This window comes from Prunus avium, chromosome 1 (genome assembly GCF_965620075.1).
Source record: "Prunus avium chromosome 1, drPruAviu1.hap1.1, whole genome shotgun sequence".
In the NCBI taxonomy this organism is placed as follows: Eukaryota; Viridiplantae; Streptophyta; class Magnoliopsida; order Rosales; family Rosaceae; genus Prunus; species Prunus avium.
The window spans coordinates 38,972,501-38,996,002 of record NC_142284.1 but is presented as its reverse complement, the minus strand read 5'-3'; the positions used below and the strand labels follow the sequence as shown (position 1 = coordinate 38,996,002).

The 23,502-nt window shown below is 40.4% G+C and overlaps 7 protein-coding genes and 1 non-coding gene across 10 annotated transcripts; 6 read left to right on the top strand and 2 right to left on the bottom strand.

Moving 5' to 3' along the window:
* The first annotated feature begins 3,438 nt into the window (after positions 1 to 3,438).
* On the top strand, positions 3,439 to 6,233 carry SUFE2 (sulfur E2). 2 transcript variants are annotated; one of them, XM_021977873.2, is made up of 3 exons: positions 3,439 to 4,421; positions 5,529 to 5,611; positions 5,711 to 6,233. In XM_021977873.2, exon 1 carries the CDS (start codon positions 3,699 to 3,701, stop codon positions 4,383 to 4,385), a length of 687 nt encoding a protein of 228 aa, XP_021833565.1. In that variant the 5' UTR covers positions 3,439 to 3,698; the 3' UTR covers positions 4,386 to 4,421; positions 5,529 to 5,611; positions 5,711 to 6,233. The 2 variants fall into 2 exon arrangements, with proteins under 2 accessions (XP_021833565.1, XP_088108504.1); XM_088252378.1 differs by having other exon boundaries at positions 5,529 to 5,627.
* A 585-nt stretch (positions 6,234 to 6,818) lies between these two features.
* On the top strand, positions 6,819 to 10,670 carry EIF4B1 (eukaryotic translation initiation factor 4B1). 2 transcript variants are annotated; one of them, XM_021977877.2, is made up of 4 exons: positions 6,819 to 8,277; positions 9,282 to 9,350; positions 9,597 to 10,067; positions 10,294 to 10,670. In XM_021977877.2, exons 1-4 carry the CDS (start codon positions 7,121 to 7,123, stop codon positions 10,316 to 10,318), a joined length of 1,722 nt encoding a protein of 573 aa, XP_021833569.2. In that variant the 5' UTR covers positions 6,819 to 7,120; the 3' UTR covers positions 10,319 to 10,670. The 2 variants fall into 2 exon arrangements, with proteins under 2 accessions (XP_021833569.2, XP_021833570.2); XM_021977878.2 differs by lacking the exon at positions 9,282 to 9,350 and having other exon boundaries at positions 6,823 to 8,277.
* Positions 10,671 to 11,145: 475 nt separating this feature from the next.
* Positions 11,146 to 13,638, top strand: LOC110773376 (GDSL esterase/lipase At5g14450-like). Its single transcript, XM_021977889.2, has 6 exons — positions 11,146 to 11,362; positions 11,510 to 11,846; positions 12,096 to 12,305; positions 12,399 to 12,559; positions 12,912 to 13,182; positions 13,280 to 13,638. Exons 2-6 carry the CDS (start codon positions 11,537 to 11,539, stop codon positions 13,528 to 13,530), a joined length of 1,203 nt encoding a protein of 400 aa, XP_021833581.1. The 5' UTR covers positions 11,146 to 11,362; positions 11,510 to 11,536; the 3' UTR covers positions 13,531 to 13,638.
* Positions 13,639 to 13,912: 274 nt separating this feature from the next.
* TRNAR-ACG (transfer RNA arginine (anticodon ACG)) lies at positions 13,913 to 13,985 on the bottom strand. The gene has a single exon. It is a non-coding gene; the product is annotated as a tRNA-Arg (tRNA).
* Positions 13,986 to 14,164: 179 nt separating this feature from the next.
* Positions 14,165 to 16,212, top strand: LOC110773378 (GDSL esterase/lipase At3g26430). Its single transcript, XM_088247571.1, has 5 exons — positions 14,165 to 14,684; positions 14,981 to 15,190; positions 15,280 to 15,449; positions 15,526 to 15,796; positions 15,886 to 16,212. The coding sequence occupies exons 1-5, from the start codon at positions 14,429 to 14,431 to the stop codon at positions 16,152 to 16,154; spliced, it is 1,176 nt and encodes a 391-aa protein (XP_088103697.1). The 5' UTR covers positions 14,165 to 14,428; the 3' UTR covers positions 16,155 to 16,212.
* Positions 16,213 to 16,365: 153 nt separating this feature from the next.
* LOC110773377 (GDSL esterase/lipase At3g26430-like) lies at positions 16,366 to 18,183 on the top strand. Its single transcript, XM_088247570.1, has 5 exons — positions 16,366 to 16,645; positions 16,957 to 17,166; positions 17,273 to 17,442; positions 17,561 to 17,831; positions 17,918 to 18,183. The coding sequence occupies exons 1-5, from the start codon at positions 16,366 to 16,368 to the stop codon at positions 18,181 to 18,183; spliced, it is 1,197 nt and encodes a 398-aa protein (XP_088103696.1).
* A 217-nt stretch (positions 18,184 to 18,400) lies between these two features.
* On the top strand, positions 18,401 to 21,069 carry LOC110773374 (GDSL esterase/lipase At3g26430-like). Its single transcript, XM_088247572.1, has 6 exons — positions 18,401 to 18,664; positions 19,345 to 19,554; positions 19,649 to 19,818; positions 19,941 to 19,965; positions 20,155 to 20,400; positions 20,506 to 21,069. Exons 1-6 carry the CDS (start codon positions 18,403 to 18,405, stop codon positions 20,754 to 20,756), a joined length of 1,164 nt encoding a protein of 387 aa, XP_088103698.1. The 5' UTR covers positions 18,401 to 18,402; the 3' UTR covers positions 20,757 to 21,069.
* A 231-nt stretch (positions 21,070 to 21,300) lies between these two features.
* LOC148297800 (uncharacterized) lies at positions 21,301 to 23,146 on the bottom strand. Its single transcript, XM_088247415.1, has one exon. The coding sequence runs from the start codon at positions 22,651 to 22,653 to the stop codon at positions 21,727 to 21,729; it is 927 nt and encodes a 308-aa protein (XP_088103541.1). The 5' UTR covers positions 22,654 to 23,146; the 3' UTR covers positions 21,301 to 21,726.
* Between the last annotated feature and the right edge of the window lie 356 nt (positions 23,147 to 23,502).

Below are 23,502 nucleotides of genomic sequence, written 5' to 3'. Positions count from 1 at the left end.
CAGATCTAGCTAGCCCAAAGGCTAGTTGAAAGACCCTAAATCCAAACTAGGGAAGCAAGCTTCCTTAATTTTTTTTTTTTGGGTTAGTCTGGAGAAATAGGGTTGTTTCGAGAGATACAGGAAAAAAAAGTGTTTTTGAATGGAAAAATATAAGGGTGGTTGCGGTTCGGTAACCGCGAATTTTTGCCCAAACCACAAACCGACCGACTATTTGCGGTATGGTGATTTTTGAAACCGCAAACCGACCGCGTTTTGCGATTTACCGCAATGCGGTAAACCGCAAAAAGCGGTCGGTTACCGTGAATTAGCGGTTTAAAACCGCAAGTTCCTTTTGTGTCATAAAAATCCAACTTCTCAAGCATATATAAATTCACAATCTCCTCAACTTCTCAAGCATTCACAACCTAAAGAAAATTAAAGTTCAATTCCAAGCATTCCAATTAAAGTTAAACTTCTCAAGCATTCCAATTCCAAATTCTTTAAAGTTACAAACCAAAAGGAAAATGCAATGCAAAATGAATTAAAGTTACAACCCAAAAGAAAATCCAATTCAAAATTAATTAAAGTTACAAACTAAAAGGAAAATGCAATGCACCAATGTTACAAACTAAAGTTACAGACTCAAGTGTTGGTGGTGGTGAGTGGATTTGAAGAACCCCGTTGTGTTGTTTGAGCACCAATGCTATCTACAAATAAAACAACATAAGTTTAGTACATTTTATTATAAAAAGAAGCATAAATAACATGAGCATAAATAATGGGTGTGAATAGAAAATATTGTATGAAATATGTTGTATGAAATATATTTTACATATAATATAATATAGACAATATTATTTCAAATATATTTGCAGTTTGCGGTAACCGCAAGTTTTGAAAATCAAATACCGCAACCGCAACCGCAAATGCGGTTCGGTTCTAAATACCGCAAATGCAGTTCGGTTTACCGCGATTGCGGTTTCATTGCGGTAAATTATCGGTTGGTTTTTGCGGTTTTTCGGTTTTTCGGTATAAAATGCCACCCCTAGAAAAATAGAGTGTTTTTTTTTTTTTTGTCAGAGTGGAAAAAGAAAGGTAGGTAGGAGCTTTCGAGACAGAAGAAAAAAATTGTTTTTGAATCAAAGAGGAAGAAAAAAAGAGAGAAGAAAACGAGAACAAAAAGAACAGAGAGAGAGTGAGAAGATTAAATAAAAGAGAGAGGGAAAAGAAGAAGAAAACGCTAGAAAAAAAAAACGAAAACAGAAAAAGAGGGAGAGATTAATAAAATAATTATTTTTCAGTTCGACAAAGCATCAAATATAGGTCTTTATTTTACAATCCAACTCCTTAGTCCGACGCAACACTAAACGTAGCTTAGTACTTAATTCAGCTTAGGCCAATCCGAACTAATCCAAAATAGTTCCAGAATTTAGTTTAGTTCGGTCCCAAACCACTCCTTATAGTATTATAATTTATGTGTATCTAGTTTCTTTGAAATATAATATTAAAAAATGAAAAATAAATGTCTCGGCAAGCATTCCAACCCAGCCCCTACCTCGCGCCCCCCATCCGGTGCTTTCCATGGCCTCCACCACTAACCCTTCTCTCTCCCCTTGCGCCAATCATAGTCCAATCGTGATGAAAGTTAATTTGCCACAACCTCAAGTATTGTAATTGAAAATATTAGATGTGCCTTCCAACTAGTGAGGAAGGTCCGTGTGTGTGAGAGAGTAAAAGAGAGTGAGGGGCAACGAAATTGGCTGGCAGTAGGGGTTGGCTGATGCCATGAGAATTTTCATTTTTTATTTATTTTATTTTAAAGGTATTGAATACATATAATAAGATGCAAATGATGAGTTTTAGTAATAATACTATTATGCTGACTTGAATTTATTAAATTTAGAATTCGTACATTTACCCACAATTCGTTAAATCTAGGTGATTATAATAATCTAACCCTTAGAGATAACACATCATCAAGAGTTAAGGATTTCTTTTTTCTCAAGAACTGAGAGTTATACTGACGCCAACTCTGTTTCCCAAGCCAGACCTTGCTCCCCACCACTACCACGCCCTTCCTCTTTCTCTCACTTCTCTTCATCTCTCTCTCCATCTCTTATTTGCAGTCATGGATTTTATTCAATTATATTAGATTTTGGGTCGTAAATTGCCAACACAACACCCACTAGCAAAAAGCATTACGGCGTCTATGTTAATGTTTAACGTCTGTTATTAAACCAAAAAAAAACTCTTAATGTATTTGAGGGTTAAATTATTAGATTCAACAAAATACGGAATAAATACACAGCCTCTAAATACAAAGGCTCGGAATCCAACACGAATGGGGTAAAGATAATCATGAACTGGTAGTGGATGAACAAAGATTAAAGCATGATATATAATTAAAGGAAGAAAGATGGGGTTGTGCCACCATTTCCCATCTTTCTTCGAGCAGTATTTATTTATTCTCCTGATTGATTCGGCTACGTAAGCACACAAGTCACGAAGGCTGTAAAATTAATTTTTTTTTTTTAGTGTGCAAGGCTGCTAGATAAAATAGTAATTGAAAATGGTGCACGAACTAACTAGTATTATTAACCCACCATGACCAGAGTATATTCTCTCCGATTTGGTCTACGGTCAATGGAGATCATCGTCCATGCTCTATCACGAGGTGGGACGTAGAAGATTGTTTTGTTTGTTTCTCATTCTTTTTTTTTTTCCGTCAATTCAATCGTTTGTATTCTTTGGTATTTGGTATTTAACAGATTATTTATCTGAAAATTATGAGGAATAGAATTGAGAGTTTAGAATAGTTATCTCAAAATTCGAGAATCATAATAATTACAATATTCATTCTAAATAAGTAAATATGCCATGAATAATACACAATAATTTTTGCTATTTCCGCTTCTGTTTCTTTGTTGAAAAATAAACATCAGGGTGTGTGTGACATTATAGATGATTTTTTTTTTTTTTGTGACGACTTTTGTTTAACATTCTCTCTTTTTCTTCTCTATTGCCTAAAACTGAAAAGTTCAATCTTTGACTCATGCTTGACATTTTAGGCATGTTGGTTACTTCAATTGCAAGTTTTCAACCACACAATCGACGTTAATGATCAATGATTGAGAAAGACAATATTGAATTTGAACAGAAATTATTATATGATATTGAAATATAATTATGTTATATAATTCGTTCACATATATTTCACACTTTTAAGATACAATATTAATAAAAATTCACTTAGATTATAATACGTGAACATGTTGAGAGTGAATCAAAGAGTTTGAAATGCAGCCAGACGGAAGGAACAAACGTTTCACTTGTATTTCTTTTTTAATAAAAAGTTGACTTTTGTTTTTAGGTAAAAATAAATGAGATGGAGGAGGCCCAAATAATCAACAAAGTAAATCCAAATTTTTTAAAAAAAATTGTAAGATACGGGAGACTCCAGCCTTATAAATATTTGGCGCCTCCTCTCGACTCTCGTCTGTCTCGTCAGGCAGAAGCTTCTATTTTTATTTTTCTTCTCCTTGAAACTTCTTCTGCGGCAGACAAGGAGGGAAGACGGTGCGCAATTTAAGGATCTCCAATTTACTTGCTCGATATACCTCACCTTAACTACCTCCACGCTCCTCTCTCTCCCTCTCTCTGTCTCTGACATTTCCCGGCCTTTCTTTTCCACTTTCCTTCACTTTCTCTCCATCCAAACCATGAACTCCACCACAATCCCAACAACACTTCTTTTTTTCTCTCCCTCTCCTGCCGCCTCCACTGAATCGTCATCAAAACGCCAAGCTCACAACCCTAGACACGTCCAATTGAAACTCGACAAACGACAAAACGGCAGGAATTTCTTATCAAAATCCATAAAATGCACCCTGAATCGCGGTATTCGAAACCCGACCGCGCTGGCTTCTTGCTTGGCCGCGACGGAGGCTCCGCCTTCGAAGGCCGCGGAGCTGGTGGCGGACAAGCTAAAACGACTCGTTTTGGAATTTAGGTCTCTGGCCGAGCCGATAGACCGCGTGAAGCGGCTATTACACTACGCGGCGAGACTGCCTCCGTACAACGAGTCGACTCGGGAGCCGGAGAGCCGAGTCCCGGGCTGCTCGACTCAGGTCTGGGTCGAGGCCGAGATGGACGAGTTGGGGAGGATGAGGTTCCGAGCCGATAGCGACTCGGAGATCTCTAAGGGGTTCTGCTCGTGCCTGATTTGGATGCTGGACGGCGCGGAGGCGGCGGAGGTTTTGGAGGTCAAGACGCGAGATTTAGAGGACGTGAACGTGGGGGTGTACGGAAAGGTGAATTCGAGAGTGAACACGTGGCACAACGTGTTGTTGGCGATGCAGAGAAAGACTCAAGCTTTGGTTGCGGAGCGAGAGGGGAAGCGGCCGTAGGAGGCTTTGCCTTCTCTGCTTGCGTCCACCAATGAGGTTAGCGGTTAAGCCATTGCTTTCACTATTTCCTTCTTTTCTTTATACTAGTCTAGCAGAACTTGAAGAGAATGGAATTGGACAAATCTGGCCCTGTTTTCCAATAGAAATCAATTGTTTTGCCACTTGGTTTTTTTCTGGGCAATCAACCCATCAAGCTTTTGAGCTAAAATTATGAAGGGTTGCTTCAGTATCTCCAGAGTTGTGGAATAATGATTGTTATTCCAAAAGAAGGAAAAAAAAAATGATTGATTTTGTAGTGGGACCCGCGGGGAAGTGGATTTTGAAAATAGGGGAATATGTATGTAAGGTACTTGTGGGAATCAGTTTAGTGGAATAATTGCTTGTTGTTCCAAAGAAGAAAATTACTGTGAACAAAAATGGATTCTGTATAGAAAAAGCTATATTATGTGATTGTTTGATGTAACAACAACAGTACATGTAAGTACAGATGTAATATTTTTGTATATTATGTGTGCAAATTTGTTTGTGTAATACTCGGGATCCAACCAGTTGTGTGGAAACGTGTGAATTGGATGTTTTCTTCTGGCCTTGAGTTTCTCTGGGTAGATTGTTTAAGTTCTTTTAAGTAATCTGTCAGGAAAGGAAAAAAAAAATCAATATTGTCAAGAACATTAAAGGATATGGCAAGATTGTGTGTGATAAGAAATGTGAAATTAGTTGGCCAACCAGCAAAAGCAAAGTCAAGCTTCTAACTTGTCAAGCAACAGCAGATAGTTGAGCAGAAAGATAGGTGCAGTGCTAACATGTAATGTTTCTGAAATTTCTCCATCTGTCATTGTGCCTTGTTTCTTTTGATATCTGTTATTAGTAGAAGATGAAAGTGAGCTCTGCGATTTTATATTGCTGTGCCTGTAGCAGCCTTTCTGCACATATTTACTTGAAATCAAATTCCCTTCAATTACCATAACTATTCAGCACCAATTTTCCCACCCTTCATCACATCAATAAATCCAATAGTCCTATGAACTTTCTCTTCTCCACCAAGAGAAATCCTGAGAAAGACTGGACAGAAAAAGCAGAGAAACAAACGCAGGCAACTTCCAGGGACGCATGACGTCCACTGATAGCTTGGGTTTCAAACAGGTTGCCGAGTTTCTCCCCACATCTGTGGTCTGGCCAAAGCCACCTCTTCGCTGACGGAGTTATAAGCATAGACTCTTAACAAAGTAAGTTGCTGTACAGGTACATCATTTTCGATCCTCCAATCGAAGCTCTGACTAGTTGTAGAAGCATCATAGTTTCTATTAACACTGGTGAATTCTCAGGTCTTGTCCTTGTTGAGAGGGAGCAGTGACCACCAGATTCCGGAGGGAGGAGAAGAGCACAGCTCCACAGCAAGTTCTAGGGAAGCACAAGGCTAGAAGAGTCCCATTGGTGCTGGAGTTTTCTAAAGACTGCATCCATGACGAGGAAGCCCAACCTTTCTTTTCTTCTTTCTGTTTGGCTATGGATTTCTAAACCAAACAGTTAAAATGGTTGGTTGGTCAGGTCAGGATCCACAGAACTTGGCCTTAGCAAGGCCGCATGGAAAATCCAAACTTGATTTGCAACTACTATGCTTTGTGTGCTTCAAAGAGAGAGAAGGATTGAAGATGTCTTTTTGCAGCATCCAATCAAAAAAGTAGAGTATTCACAAAACCGCAGCAAATTGTTTTGGTAGCCTCCTATCAACCAAACCCAATCGAAATCAGTTAGGAAAGCCTCTCTAGCATGGTCCAAAGGGGCATTTGATGAAGTTGAATATTGAGGCACATTCCATTCGTTCCAAAATTTAGGGGTGTTTCGACATTTGCCCTTTTTTTTTATTTATATAATTCCCTTTGTTTTCTTCACTACATGAGCACAAGAAGAAACCATGAATCTCCCACTTGAAACACCAGAAACGGGGACTACCCGAGCTGAAAAGCAATCAATCCAAAACAAAAGTAACTTTACACTCTGCTTTCCATGGCACAGATGGGATTTGGCCAAAGCAATCAAACATGAATAGATCGCATTGAAACAAAATTATTTTCCTTTTTAAAGTACGAAGTTACGAAACTTAGCTCAGTTGATGAAGAACAGAAAGTGTGCCGCTTTCCCGCAAAAACGAAAAACGAAAAAAGAAAAAGAAAAAGAAAAAATGAATTTAAAGAGTATCACAACCGTCAACTACCTAGAAGTCAAAAAGCAGGTGGGCCACACCAGAAACTCAGCAACTCTCACACACACCCCAACACTCCAACTTGCCAGAGGGTCCACAACTCAGGCCGGGCACATAAAATCAACGGCTCAAGTTAGCTTGCTTCACCAGCTCACCCAATGAAACCGTCTCAAAACACCCCACGTAACTTTATTACACTTTGTTTTTCGCCACACTCACAATTTCACAAAACAAATCACTATAAAAAAACACAACAATAAAACATTTAAAACACTCTTACATCCCACACACACGCGCACACTTCTTCTCTCACGCCAACTGTTGCCCTTCCCTCTTCTTCGCATGTTCTCGGAGCTCCGGCTCCATTAACGGAGCCCCAGCTCACAGCTCACACCCTTTTCTTTTTCAAAAAACTAACAAATTTATAACTACTCTTTTTTCGCCTTCGTTTCTTTCTTTTTATTTCAAACATTTCTGGTCATATTTTCTCTTCATTTCCAACTGCGTTCTCAGATCTCGCAAACCGTCGAAGATGGCCAAACCCTGGGGTGGTATCGGCGCCTGGGCCGCCGACTCTGAGCGAGCCGAAGCGGAGGAGCTTGCGGAGGCTGCCCAAGCTGAGTCCCAGAGCTTCCCGAGCCTCAAGGAAGCTGTGAACACAAAGCCCAAGAAGAAGAAAATGAGCCTCTCCGAGTTCAACATGGGGGGCTCTTTCACCGCGTCCGGGCCCGCCGCCTCAAGTCGGGTCGGGCTCACTCCTGAAGAGATGATGCGCCTCCCTACCGGCCCCAAAGAGCGCTCTGCGGACGAAATGCAGTACGGTCGCCTCGGCGGTGGGTTTTCCTCGTACGGCCGCTCCGGTTCGAATCCGGGTCGGGGAAGGGACCGCGACGACGCGGATGGGTCGTGGGGCGGTGGTGGCAGAAGATCCTACGGTGGATTCGAAGACGACCGAAGGGGTTCCTCTTCTAGGGTTTCGGATTTCGATCAACCGTCGAGGGCAGACGAGGTTGACAATTGGGCATTGACCAAGAAGTCTCTTCCTTCTGCAGATTCAGGTCGGCAGAACCGGTATGGCTCGCTCGGCGGTGGCGGTGTGGGTGTTGGCGGTGGCGGTGGCGGTGGCGGTGTGGGTGTTGGCGGACCTTGGTCTAGGGCAGACGAGGTTGATAACTGGGCTGTTGGGAAGAAGCCTGCTCCTGCAAGATCATCCACATTTGGGTCTGGATTTCGCGATTCGGGGCCGGAGCCTGATCGCTGGGCGAGAGGCGTACGCGAGGTGGACAGCGTTGAGAGAGAGCGACCCAGATTGGTTTTGGATCCTCCAAAAGGCGAGTTGAGCGTGAATGAGTCAGTGCAGGTTGTGAAGACCAATAAGCCCAGCCCGTTCGGGGCAGCTCGACCTAGAGAGGAGATTTTGGCCGAGAAGGGGTTGGATTGGAAGAAGTTGGACTCGGAAATTGACGCCAAGAAGACGAGTCGGCCGACGAGTGCACACTCAAGCAGGCCTTCCAGTGCTCAGTCAAGCCAGTCTGAAGGTCCTGGGCTGCATGGGAGTGAGAATGCGGTGAAGCCGAGGCCCAAAGTGAACCCATTTGGTGATGCCAAGCCAAGGGAAGTTTTGCTGGAGGAGCGAGGTAAAGATTGGCGGAAGATTGATCTCGAGTTGGAGCATCTCAGCGTTGACAGGTCCGTTTTGCATACCTTTTAATCTTCTTGTTTGCCAATTATATTCAGCAGTAATGGTTTGCATTTGTCTGGTGGCTTGATCCTTGTTTTCCTATTAAGAGTAGCCCAAGTGTTCATGCTTAGTATTTACTCATCTGTAATTTAGCGGAAATTATTTGTCTAATCTATGATTTCTTCAAGTGTAATGGGGAACCTATCCGGTGATTAGTGCTTTGCTTACACTAAAAGAGAAAATGTTATATGATATCATGAGGACTGTTCCAAGCATGCCCCATGGGATTTTAAAATCTGATTTTTGAATGTCAAGCTCTATCTTTGTGCTCATTGGTCAAGGATACATTCAATATGTTGGTTTGCTATAGTAAGCGATATTCTTTTCTTCATAGTGCTTTGAGACCGATTTTTCTCTATGCTCGACTTCATTTGTTACTTTGTATGGCTGTTTTTGTTTTGTTTTTGTTTTTTTATATAGTCCCGTCTCACTTGCCATAAGCTGTCTTACTAGTTAATAATTGGGAGAATTCTGCTGGAATTATTCCCAACAACTACGAGTGCATGCAAAGAATTGGTTAGTACTGTGTGCCCACCTTGGCTCATGTATATCGAGTTTATGTTTTGAATGAAAGGGGGGTATATTGAAATAATTAGATTAGTGTACAATTGAAACAATTAGATTATGTTTGGGTCAGTACCTCTTCTTTGGCACATACATAAGGCTACCTTTTTGTCCTATTGTTGTGCGTTTGTGTGTCCCCTCTGTGGCGGAGTATATATCCATTACAGACAACTATGCAGAGAGTATGCATGCCTTTTGACTTCTTATGTCATTGTAATTGTATAATTGAGAGTTGTCTGGATGTTATGCTGATACAGCTTTGGTTTCTTTTTCTTTGGTGAATGAGTTTCATATTGTCACAAGATACTTGTGAGTTCACTTATTTAATATTCAAAGTTGATAATGATGGACACATCATCAACTCATGTATTTGTATGACTTATCTTAGGCCAACTTATCGGCATGTGTGGAGAGTGGTTTTTCTTGTACTAAAGATGTGGAAAAGTTCAAGTGGCAGGTGTATGAATTACCTTTATCCAAGTATGTTGATTGGATTACCTTTTCCAGTAGCATGTAATTTAGCATTGCAAAATGTTCGTGGCATATGAAGCCTGACCAATAAACTCAAGTAATTTGTCTCCTAAGCAGTAGGCAAACTATTTATTTTCAATTTTCTTTGGTTTCTAAATTTGGTGGTGCTTATATGTGACCTGTGTTTGTCCTATGGAAGTTTGCGTTCTTGATCTCTTAGCCCTTTGTGCAGACCCGAAACAGAAGAGGAAAGGAAATTAAAGGAAGAAATTGATCATCTAAAGAAGGAACTTGAGAAAGCATCTCCGGATAAAACGAACAGCGAAACTGGGCAAGAGTCTGGTGGCGACCAGGCAAGCCTACATGATATAGTACTTCAGAAGGAAAGGGAATTGGAGACACTGATCCACGATTTGGATGACAAAGTTCGCTTTGGTCAGAAGGCCATCGATAGACCTGGGTCTGGGGCAGGCAGGCCTGGGTCTGGAGCAGGCAGGCCTGGGTCTGGAGCAGGTAGGGCTGGTAGCTTTCTTGACAGGATACCCTCTCAATCTGGGTCATTTGAAGATTCTAGAAGTATGGAATTCATCGATAGGCCTCACTCACATGGCAAAGGAGATGCGTGGACAAGGCCTTTTGACGACAGAAGGTCATTTCAAGGTGGCAGGGAAAGAGGATTTCTGGGGAACAGAGACATGGGCAGGTGAGGATAATGCGTTTCTTCTCTTTCCTTTTTACAGTCATAGGGAGGAAGTAAACCTGTTTAAGGAAGAAACTTGATCTGTTATGCTTTACAATGTATGCCTTCTCCACTAGTTTACCTTAAATTTTTCCCTTCGTAGTCGGCAAAATATGGTACTTTTGGAACTAAAGTTTGGTTGTGAATGCCTCAAAATGCATATGATGTATTGGCTCTTGTTGTTTGGCAGGGCAAGATCAAGAGAAAGATGGTGAGAAAGTGTGCTGTTTCTCTGGATTCATTGAATTGCCTTCTACTTTTGACAACCAGAACCAAATAATATTTTGCCTCACTCTTTTTGTTTTCTTCATTTTGCTCTGGGAAATGGAGCAAGCATTATTGATTACCGGCACTGGGAACTCTTGCCTTGATCTATTGTTACATCTTGAAACTATGTAAAATTGCAAATTACTTTTCTTTTTCTTTCTTTCTTTCTTTTGTCTGTTTCATATGAAGGAGCCTTGTATTGCTCTTAGGATCCACTTTTACTGAACACTATGGGACTCATTAGTCTATTTTTGTGACAATTGTCTGGGTGTTATACGGATAATTTGGTTCTATTGTGCATGATGCTCTCTCTCTCTCTCTCTCTCTCTCTCTCTCTCTCTCTCTCTCTCTCTCTCTCGTTGTGAATGCTTAACATTGTAAATCCTATTGATTATAGTAGAAAATTTACACAAATGAATCTTCGACTTTTACCAGTAGGCTATCACAAATCTAAGTTTACTAGGTCAAATCCTGATTAATGGGTGGTACCAAACCAATCCCACAACTTGAAATGAGCAGAATGAGAAAAATACTTGTGTGTTAATCTCATAAGCATAACCTCTTTCAATGACACCGAGGTTTCCCGATTGGTGGGAAGAAAAATACTTGTTCACTTGGTGGGTTTGAATAATTCAAACAACCCATGTGGCGCAGTCTAAATCGTTGGATCTTCCCCAGCAATATCCTTTTGCGGCTCCCCCCAATTCGGACGCTGGTTTTCTACGTTGTTTATGTTACGTGGAAGACCAAATCCAAATGAAACCCAATCATGTTTATGATGATGATTATACCACAATGCCTTTGTTTTTTTTATTTCTTATGGTTCATTAGTCACATTCTGCTAGCAGCCCAGTTGACCTAAAATATATAACTATTAAGGCTCCTCTCCTCTACCGATTTTATAAAGCCTAAAACCAGCTTCTTTTCTTCCACTAATTAACCACAAAGAGAAGCACAACTTCTGCAGAAACCACCATCACCTATTGATCAAGGTAAAGTTTCAGCCCCATCTTTTTTCCTTGTGAATGATATGAAGAATTCTACTATTTTTTCCTTGTGATGATTCTTCTTATCTTATGGAACTTCTAATTGATATGGTTCACATCACATTATATGATAAATCTCTTCTTTGGTGAAAGGTCTGAGAGAAGCAGAAAGAGGTTCATATGGACCGTGTGAGGTTTATTACTATCAGTAGATGGTGGAGAGGGCCCTGGGGACTGAAGAAGAGTGTGGAAGCAGTGGCAGTTGGAGTTGTTTTAGTTGGTGCTCTTTCAATCTTCTTGGGCCTTGGAACACAAGATAAATCAAGTAGTGCTTGTCAATTTCCAGCAATCTACAACTTTGGTGATTCAAATTCTGACACGGGTGGTTGGTCAGCTACATTTTTTCGGCTTCCTTCCCCTTATGGCAATACCTTCTTTGGTAAACCTGTAGGCAGGATCTCAGATGGGCGTCTCATCATCGATTTTATAGGTTAGAACATGGACTGTTGTGATGGATTGGATGCTCTTCTGTATCTCCTGTATGCAATTTTCTTTCAGTGCCTAGTTACTTTGAGGTTGGAACATCTTTTTAATGCAGGATTTTACTGTCTTATGTGCTCATTCTGTTCCTCACCATGCTTTGTAATTATTATTGTACCAAAGCCTAATGTACAATATGTGAATATGTCTAGTTGCCTTCGTTTAAGCTACTTATGAACTTCTTTTGCCAATCTTGCAGCTCATAAGTTGGGTCTCCCATTTCTTAGTGCATATCTGGATTCTCTCGGATCAAATTTCCATCATGGAGCAAGTTTCGCAACCGGAGGATCTACAATTCAGCCATTAGATGGCAGGATGTTTGAAGCAAGATATAGCCCCATCTCTCTTAACCTACAGCTTTCACAATTTGCGCAGTTCAAAGCACGTGTAAATGAGGTTTTCACTGAAGGTTAGACTATATGTTTGCTGAAGAAGAGTTATAGAGGAAATTACTTGAACCATTAATTCATTATGTTGCACTCAATTATGGATTGGTTTTCAGATAAAAGGACCAGCCTCCCAAGACCAAGCGATTTCTCCAAGGCCTTGTACACATTAGACATTGGACAAAACGATCTTCATGCTGGATTAAGGTTGAAGACTATGGACGAAGTGCTGGCATCGATTTCCAACATCACTGCGCAGTTAGCTTTGACAATAGAGGTAATGATTAGCAGCTGTCCTTTCTTCTTGAGCTGCAATAGGTTTTGGCAACCAAAACGTAACTCAACCATCTTAAAATTCATATTTTCAGCAGTACGAAGTCTTCATTTTTTTTTCTTTTTAATTGTTTGGCTTGTAACCTGTAATCTATGAGTAGAAAATTGGTAACCATGAAAACAGGAACACTTTCTCTAGATTCTTTTCAACATAGTTGTCACATGAAATGCCTAAGGTGTTGTGTTAAAAAAATTGATGTCTTGTCAATGAAATGCATAATAAATCTGTTTTGAACTTTGAACTGTCCTTGCAAAATTATATTCTCAAACAAAATAATGATATTGTAGTTTTGCAGCAACTATACCAAGAAGGAGCAAGAGTTTTTTGGATTCACAACACAGGTCCCCTTGGCTGCTTGCCTTCAACACTTGCATATAAACTGCCAAAACCTGGCGACCTAGACCAAAACGGTTGCTGGAAGCCTCACAATGAGGTGGCTGAAGAATTTAACAGACAGCTCAAGGATAGGGTGTTTAAACTAAGGGCCCAACTTTCAGAGGCAGTTCTTACTTATGTCGATCTCTATACCGCAAGGTACACACTTATCAGCGAAGCAGAGAAGCATGGTAAGTTTCTTCCAGTTCATGCCTATAGCTAGTGTTCCTATGCTTCATTCTTTGGCCTGTCCAAAACCCTTTCTTTCCTGGTGTGTGGAATTTGCAGGTTTTACTAGTCCTCTAGCTCAATGCTGTGGAAGTTATGGTGATTCCGTCGTCCATTGTGGGATAAAAACTATTGTTAATGGCACTGAAGTTGAGGCCCTTTGTAGCAATCCTTCAAAATACATTAGTTGGGATGGGGTGCACTATTCTGATGCTGCAAACCAATGGCTAGCCGACCGAATTATGGACGGCGCATTTTCAGACCCTCCAGTTTCAATCACTGAAGCATGCCACAAGCCTCCGCACTTTTGATTTTACTTCCAAGTACATAACTATCTTTTATAGATTTGGTATATGTGGAATTTAAACCTTTTTTGAGTGGGGCATGGATTTTCTAAGGCCAGGTTGGGCTTTGCAGCATTCCTTTGAATCATATTTCATCTTCAGTCTTTGTAATCTTGGCATGCCAAACACACACACCAAAAGAGAAACAAAGAAACAACAGATTTTCTGGACACTTAATGTGTAAAATGATACAGAAAAGAAAGATCAATCAAAAGAGAGGGGGCCGATGAAACGGGGATGGGGAAGTATTTATCAGAAAGGTGAGCCTTGGCCTACTGCAACCATTAATATATATATACCTGGCTGCCAGATGGAATGAGGAGAAAAAAAAAACAATTATGAAAATAAGCGACTCCACTGGGGATCGAACCCAGAATCTCTGGTTTCGTAGACCAGCGCCTTATCCATTGGGCCATGGAGTCAACATGTTGTCTTTCATGGGATGTTCAAATTTTATAGACTCTCGTATGGCCAAAGTTGAATTGAAATTTGAAACCAAAAGATCCTTCTTCAAAAAGGCCAGAGCGCTTCCCGTCAAAGCTGATAAAAGGGAAACTCGAAAGGTGACAAATTCAGTTACAAAAGCTTTTGATCAGCCCATTTCAAGGTAAAAAGCAAAAAGAGAAAGTCCTGCTTATTTGATTTCTAATAAGGTATCATTATTTGTTAAATTGTTATCCTTTATAAAAATTATGTTCCAATCTCCACAGTTTATTACCTTCTCTAGCCAATCATACACCTCATTCTTCTCTCACCAGCCTATCTATATCATATGTAGCACTGTATCTACTGTCTGTTTTACTTAGAATAATTGCCCTGTTCCTCCTTTCCTTCAACTCTCTCTCTCTTACAAACTCACTGACATATGATTATGGAGCCACATTCCTCAAAAACACTAGTTGTCACTATTTTGGTGTCACTCTCACTGAGCTTAGCACCATGCTTGGCTTTGGCCTCAACTTCCTGCAAATTTCCAGCCATATTCAACTTTGGTGACTCAAACTCCGACACTGGTGGCTTGTCTGCGGTTTTCGGCCAGGCTCGCTCGCCCCATGGAGAGTCCTACTTCCACCGCCCAGCCGGTCGTTACTGCGATGGCCGCCTTGTCATTGATTTTATAGGTACTTCAATCTTCACTATTAAGCTACAGTCTGAAACTAATAATAAACAATTATAAATTTCATGTACTAGCTCACCAATCATTTTCATATATGGCAGATATATAATTGGAAATGATGCTTAAAAATTTTAGGGAATCAATCCACCGACGCTTCACTAGGAAACTACCAGAATGTCACATGTGTACATTTGGATGAACATAATTTGGAAGCTACCAAAAATACCACTGTTTTCAGACTTATCCAGCATCCACTATCTAATACTATTGGCTTGATTGAATTGAATGCTCTGTTTTCAGCTAATAGCCTCGGATTGCCATTTCTTAGCGCATATCTTGATTCTGTGGGGAGCAACTTCAGCCATGGAGCCAACTTTGCCACGGCTGGCTCAACCATCAGACCCCAGAACACAACTCTTCGCCAGAGTGGTTTTAGCCCCATCTCACTGGACGTTCAATACAACGAGTTCTATGATTTTCATCCAAGATCCCAAGTTGCTCGAAATCGAGGTCATTTCTCCTTATATACATCTAGCCTACCTAAAACAACTTGCATGATTGTATGCTAAACCAGAAAATCAATTGCAATGTATGTGCAGGTGGGGTTTTTAAACAACTGATGCCTAAAGCACAAGATTTCTCTCGTGCATTGTACACCTTTGATATTGGCCAGAACGATTTAACGGCCGGTTTGTTCTTGAACATGTCCACTACCCAAGTAAAAGCTTATGTTCCTGATGTCCTGAATCAGTTCAAAAACATTGTCAAGGTAATTAACAATCCAAAATGTGATTAATTTGGCTTTTCATTCATTTGAAAATGATGTGCTTGCTATGTATACACAGTACATATATGGTCAAGGAGGTAGATATTTCTGGATACACAATACAGGTCCCATTGGTTGTCTTCCATACGTTTTGGATCGCCTACCTGTATTAGCCGCACTGGTAGACAACGCCGGATGTGCCATACCTTACAATAAAGTTGCTCAATTTTTCAACCGTGGATTAAAACAGGCTGTGGTCCAATTAAGAAAAGATCTGCCATTGGCTGCAATCACATATGTTGATGTTTACTCAGCCAAGTACTCCCTCATTAGCCAACCCAAAAAGCATGGTAAGTTCTTGCTAAATCGAAATCAGTTCCTTTATGGGGTGGATTAATTAGTGATTGAGTTTGTTGACATGTGATACAAAATATTGCAGGATTTAAGGAACCAGTAAGAGCATGTTGTGGTCATGGTGGGAAGTACAATTATAACTTGCACATTGGATGTGGAGGAAAGGCTAAGGTTCATGGCAAAGTAATATTGGTGGGAAAGGCATGCCAAGACCCATCTCTCTGGGTGAATTGGGATGGTGTGCATTACACTCAAGCAGCTAACAAAAGGGTGTTTGATCAGATTGTAGATGGTTCATTTTCAGACCCACCAATTCCATTGAAAAGGGCTTGCCATAGGCAGCCAGCTCATTAGATCACATGTGACCCTTTTCCGTACTCAAATAAAATATGTTGAGGCCATTGGAATCTTTTGTTTTTAATTCTTCTTTTTGCTTGGATTCAGGGTCAGTCAATGTAATCCTTTAACTTAAGCAAGAAACAGATAAAGAAAGACCCTTAAGTGGTGACCTAATGGCCCTCCTAGTCTCTATTTTCATCTTCTTTGTTAAGACTATAAAAATTTCATGCTCTCCCTCAGTCTCTGTGTCCCATACATGATAATGGAATCACATTTCTCAAAAACACTCACTATTTTGGTGTCGCTCTCAGTGAGCTTGGCACCATGCTTGGTGTTGGCCTCAACTTCATGCAAGTTCCCGGCTATTTTCAACTTCGGGGACTCAAACTCTGACACCGGTGGCTTCTCTGCAGTTTTTGGCCAGGCTTGTCCACCCCATGGAGAGTCCTACTTCCATGGCCCAGCCGGTCGTTACTGCGATGGCCGCCTTGTCATTGATTTTATAGGTACTTCATTTTAAGTACCATCTTCTTCCATAAACCAGTAAACAGAAAGTTGGTTTTGTCACAAAAATATGATAGCTAGTACCTCAACTTTGAAACTAATATACAATGAAGAATTCATGTGCACCTTTCTTGTTGACCACTAAACTGAATTCATGACTTGGGTTTAGATGAACATAATTGAATGAGTTTGGAAGCTACCAAAAATGCCAAAACAAAATATGTATGGCATCAAGTGAAAAAAGAAAATCAACCTACTCAGATTATCCAATGTAATAGTATTGCCTTGATTGAATTGAATCCTCTGTTTTCAGCTAACAGCCTCGGATTGCCATTTCTTAGCGCATATCTTGATTCTGTGGGGAGCAACTTCAGTCATGGAGCCAACTTTGCGACGGCAGCCTCAACCATCAGACCTCAAAACACAACTCTTCATCAGAGTGGGTTTAGCCCCATTTCCTTGGATGTTCAATACGACGAGTTCTATGATTTTCCTCCAAGATCCCAAATTGTTCGTAGTCAAGGTCACAAATGCTACTTATATACTGATAATATACATCCACTTATTTATTGGTTGGAAAAACTTGCCTTATTGTGTGCATTCAAAAGAGAAGATGATTTGCAATGTAGGTGGAGTATTTGAACAACTAATGCCTAAAGCAGAAGATTTCTCTCGTGCATTGTACACCTTTGATATTGGTCAGAACGATTTAGCAGCCGGCTTTTTCTTCAACATGTCCACTGCCCAAGTCAAAGCTTATGTTCCTGATGTCCTCAATCAGTTCAAAAGCATTGTCAAGGTGATGAGCAATCCAACAAGCTAAACCCTAAACAACATTTTATTACTTCACTAAATGGATTGGTTTTCTTTCTAGTCATTCATTTGAGCTCATGTGGTTGTTTGTTACATATATACAGAATGTATACGATCAAGGAGGTAGATACTTTTGGATACACAATACGGGTCCTGTAGGCTGTCTCCCCTACGTATTGGCCCGCCTACCGGTATTAGCCTCGCAGGTGGACAAGGCTGGATGTGCCACACCTTACAATGAAGTTGCTCAGTTTTTCAACCATGGATTGAAAGAAGTTGTGGTCCAATTAAGAGAAGAACTACCATTTGCTGCAATCACATATGTTGATATTTACTCAGCCAAATACTCCCTCATTAGCCAACCCAAAAAACATGGTAAGCTAAACTTGAACATACACTTGTGATTTGGGTGGATTAGTGATTTGAATTTGTTGAGCTAATTTAATGCAGAAACATTGCAGGATTTGAGCAACCAATAAGAGCATGTTGTGGTCATGGAGGGAAGTACAACAACAACTTGCACTGTGGTGGAAAGATTAAGGTGCATGGCAGGGAAATATTGGTGGGAAAGGCATGCCAAGACCCATCACTCTGGGTAAATTGGGATGGGTTTCATTACACTCAAGCAGCTAACAAAAGGGTCTTTGATCAAATTGTAGATGGTTCATTTTCTGACCCACCAGTTCCATTGAAAATGGCTTGCCATAGGCAGCAGCAAGCTCATTGAAAATTAGATCAAGTGTCACTCCTTTTCACTATTTAGATAAAATACTCAAGGCCACCATAATATTTTTTGCTTTTCTTTTTTTTCTTTTTTCTTGATGGATCAGATGAAACGGATAAAGAAAGACCCAACTGTCATATTCTTCATTTTCTCTACTGTGAGACTATAAAAACTTTATGCTCTCTTCTTTCATCTATAGTTCTCTCTCAATAGTCTACACATATGGAAACTCGCTTCCTCCTAAGACTAAGAGATCATCATGTTCTCTTTGGCCTTGTAATTTGGGCAACATTAGTGCTTCCGAGTCTTAGCATTTCTGTAAGATCGTGCTCTTTCCCGGCCATGTTCAACTTTGGAGACTCAAACTCAGACACCGGGGGCCTGTCTGCAGCTTTTGGACAAGCCCCTTACCCAAATGGAGAGACTTATTTCCATACCCCATCCGGACGCTACTCTGATGGGCGTCTTCTAATTGACTTCATAGGTACTTGTACTTCCTCTGCAACTTCTCTTTGCTCCTTAAATATCTCTCTCTCTCTCTCTCTCTCTCTCTCTCTCTCTCTCTCTCTCTTCACCAACTTTACTAAACAATGTCATGTTTTTGTTTCTGTTTCTGTTTTCCCTTTGCTATAATGTTATGGTCGTTTTCTCAATTCTCGAGGACATATCCTATTAGATGCAGAAAGGGTTTTGGCAAATTTGAAAAACGAAACTCATTTTGGATTTTACTGGCATCAGATTTGAAACTGTGCTGCATGTGACTCCATTTCATGAAGGATTTGGATCCAACAATATTATCATTACCAAGTTGAAAAACAGGACAAAAATTCAGCTTTTGCATGCATTCTTTAGTTAAAAACAATATGCCAAATGTATTGGGCTCTGTTCTTCAATCCCACACTGAGCATGGAGATTAAATAACGCATCAAACATGCAGAGAGTGGCACACTCGTGACCTGAATCTGAAGTCTTTTTTTTTTTTTTTACATGTCTAAATTTACTTATTAGGCTTATTTACTGTTACACACCCTAAAACGAAAGCTCGGTCTCATTTTACCCTCTTAAACTGAAATTTTCTCACTTTATCACTTTCGTCCATTTCCATCCGCAAAACCGTTGAGGTTTTGACCTGCATCTTCTTCTAACCTCCTCCTTGTTTCAAAGCGGAAAGCTTGAGATTGCCTCATCTGAGTGCTTTTCTGGACTCGGTGGGCTCAAACTTCAGCCATGGAGCCAATTTTGCCACAGCTGGATCAACCATAAGGCCCCCAAACACAACCATATCACAAAGTGGGGTAAGCCCCATTTCTTTAGATGTGCAGCTTGTTCAATTCTTGGACTTCCTTACAAGATCCCAAATATATCAAAAAAAAGGTTACTCATTTTGCTTTCACTTCCTTTGTTTACCATTTCTTGCATCAAAATTGTTGTTTGATGAAGTTGAGATTGTTTAAAAATTGGCAAATAGGTGAAGTATTTGGTAAATTGCTGCCCAAGAAAGAGTATTTTTCTCAAGCCCTTTATACCTTTGACATTGGCCAAAATGATCTCACTGCTGGCTACAAACTCAACCTCACCACAGAACAAGTCAAGGCTTATGTTCCAGATGTACTGAGCCAGCTCTCTAATACCATTAAGGTTGACCATATTTTCCTGCTATCAAACCTAAGATTTTATATTCCGGAATAAATGCTCTTAACCACTTAAAACTACAAGTCCCTGCAACAATTAATTTGGCATGTTTGCTTCTATATGTACAGATTGTATATGAACAAGGAGGAAGATCATTTTGGAGGGAGCTTCTATAATGAGGAGACTATGTGAGGAGGTTATTTGAGGAGGCCCATCTCACCATCAAAAGAGGTGTGGACCCCCCAATGCACCCCCCCATGTCATTTGTTTTTAGTTGTTGATGGTGAGATTTCACTTCCTCAAATAACCTCCTCACTCAACCTCCTCATTCTAGCCTTTCCGCATTTTGGATACATAACACAGGCCCACTAGGCTGCCTCCCTTACGTTCTGGACCGCTTCCTCATCAACCGGGCCCAAATAGATAAATATGGGTGTGCAGATCAGTTCAATGAGGTGGCCCAATATTTCAACCAAAGACTAAAGGAAGCTTTGCTTCACCTTAAGAAAGATCTTCCATTGGCTGCAATCACCTATGTTGATGTCTACTCAGTAAAGCGCGCCCTTATCACCCAAACCAAAAAATATGGTAACACTTTACCTCACTTTGTGAGTTTTGGTAACTTTAGATGAATTTTGCATCCACCCTACAATGCAAGTCATAATTTTGAAGGATTTGGGAATCCCCTTGTAGCATGTTGCGGTCATGGTGGGAAATATAATTACAACAGGTACGTGAAATGTGGGACCAAGAAGACCATCAACGGCAACGAGACGGTCATCGCGAAATCATGCAATGATCCGACGGTTCGGATCAACTGGGACGGGGTCCACTACACTGAGGCCGCGAACAAGTGGATATTCCAAGAAATTGTGAATGGCTCCTTTTCGGACCCACCAAAGCCTTTGAAAATGGCCTGTCTTAGAAATAGAATGGACCACTGAATCACTAATCTCTTGTGGTGTGTTTTCTTCTTTTTCCTTTCCAAATGCCTTTTTCATCTTCTAAAAGGACTTTACAAAAGTGTCAGGTGAGAAGTGAACAACCTTTTCACTTAGAATAAATTATTGGGCTTGTTTTTTTGCCAAACAAGAATATTAAGCAAAAGTATATGGGCCACCAACGGCCCATCCATCTCATGCAAGAATCTATTCCTGTCTTTTAGGTTACATTCATGTCACGTGGTAGGCATGTGGTTATGGGCCAACCCCCCAGACTTTTACCTTTTTTTGCTTTCTTTATTATGTATTGTTTTCACTTTTGGTAACTTAGCCAACATGTCTATTTACAGGTGTGGCCTGCCCAAAAGCAGTCATCATAAGATTGGACGGTCAGATCCTTGACTAGGAATCTAAATCTAGTTTGTATCCAAAGGTTTTGCATTATGAGTTCGGATCCTCTGCTTAGGTTATACACAAAATATGTTATAATTGAAGTGATCGATCGTTAATATTTCAAATCCGCAATAAGAATTTGACTCTCATTCACTTATGCAGCATCTTTCTAGGGTTTTCTTGAAAATTATAAAACGAAACAAAATATGAAACAGAAAAAGTAAGGAAACTAAAAATAAAAAATAAAGATGATCCACATAGAGCAATTATAAACCGAAAATATGTAATTGGGGGATTATTGGACATGTAAATGTGATCCAATCTGGCCCTGTCTAATCATGTTCCATATTATTCAATTCCAGCTGTAGCAAGCAAAATCCCAAACCGGTTGGTTCCATCCGTTCATATGTGGAACCTCACTGTAGAAGAAGGGGTCTACCGTCCAAATCCAAAATGTGCATGAACGTGGAGCCTTAATTAATCCCTCTCCCTCAATTCCTTTTGCTCACGTTTAATGCAATAATGTTGCTAATTAATCACTTCAATAACGTGTGTTAATGAAACACTTTGAACACAATCATCATTCCACCTTCCAAGCATAAACGAATAAGGAAAATACAGATGACCCACCTGCCTTCTCATCCTCTTCTTCTGCTGCACAACTTGACGTTTCAGTCAAAGCTTGTTCTTGGGTTGACTGCGCAGTTTCTGATGATGAAGATGATATTGGCTTGAAAATGAACATTCCATGCCTTGGCCCAGAGCTGAAGAGCCAATCATGAACATCCCAATAAACTTCAACTTTAGTTTTGTTTATATCAACACACTCATTACCTCTGAATTTCCAATGGAGGTGCTTGACATGGAGAGCTATGCTCCCATCTATCTTTATCTCCAGTTCTGGATCAGCCCCAGTGGCAGAGATGTTGTTGCTCTCAATCAAAATCTCATGAAAGCTTTCCTTTTCATGGAACTTGATTCTTGTTGAGTATCTCTTCTTGCCAAACAAATGTTCCTTCCTTGAAACCAAGATGGGTTCTATGAGTGATGGCCTGCAACCTGTTCTTCTGTATGCATCTTTCTTTTGATCACCAACAAGCAACACCACCTCCTCTTCACACACAATAGCAACATAATAGTCCGATCGCGGCTCCGTTTCTCCGTTGAATTTTGCAGCTTTTAGGTCCCACACCACATCAACTGTGCTACCATCCACCAGAAACTGCTTGGAGCCTTGTTTCCTCCAAAAGTACCACGGCTTCAGCTCAACCTTGCACCGATAATCATCGTCTCCATCTTGACCTTGAACAGAAACAGAGAGGCCATGTAGCAACAAGTTCTTGCACCAAGTGATGGTGATCAGACGGCACTGACCAGCTATCTTTGTGCTGTACACTGACATGAACACACTCTGTCCTGACCTGATCACGCTCGTTGGATTTGGATCATCGACCGGCCTTTGAGTACCGGATGAAAAGCAAGCAGGAATTCCAATTGGATCATGCATGGTTACTCAATGATTTATAAGAAAAGTGATTGATTTATATGAAGAAATGAAGATGATATATATATAGTCTTGATCAAATTAATCAGACTACAAGGCATTGAAAGACAAAGATGAATGAGTTGCTTTGGCTAAGATCTCACCCATAAGATTTGGCACGAAGCTTTTCTTGGCAGCATGTTATCAATCGAGCCACAGGCTAATGACTCAATTTCCAAACTGGCAGTCTTTAGAGGCAGAGAGAAGTGAGGATGGAGGGTGAACTTAAGAGTAACACGTTTTACATTCATCTAAGCCGTGCAAGCTTTCCAATCTGTTTTGCCCTTTCTATTTTTAACAAAACCCACTTTTTTCCTTCTTGGAAGTGGTTTGGGTTGAAGATGAGTTTGATATTGATCCCCATAAATCTATCTTTTTCATGCATGGAAAAAAGCAACTACCCCTTTTTCATCACATATGAAGTTCATGTGACAGTGTACCAGAATATAAAGAACTAAAATTCATATCAGGGGGAGAGCATATGGGTGGGGTAAAAGAGACTAACGAAGTAAAATATATATATAAAATAATTTGGATTTACGATGCGGGTTATTATACTTCCACATGCTTTGTACTGTTTCACCAGGTTTTTTTTTAAAACTTCATATTTGAACAGTATATGTATAGCGGTGGAAAAGTTAGTAGTTAGCAGGAATGCCGGGTGGCAGGGTGCAGAAAATGAGAGGAATTCTTCACTACTCTTGAGTTTGAGTAAGATTATGCAGATATAAACTGTATAACTCAGTTCATTGTAGTTTGAACATGGGAGGCATGACGAGGAAAACGAAGATACGAACAAGTGATAGCTAGGGT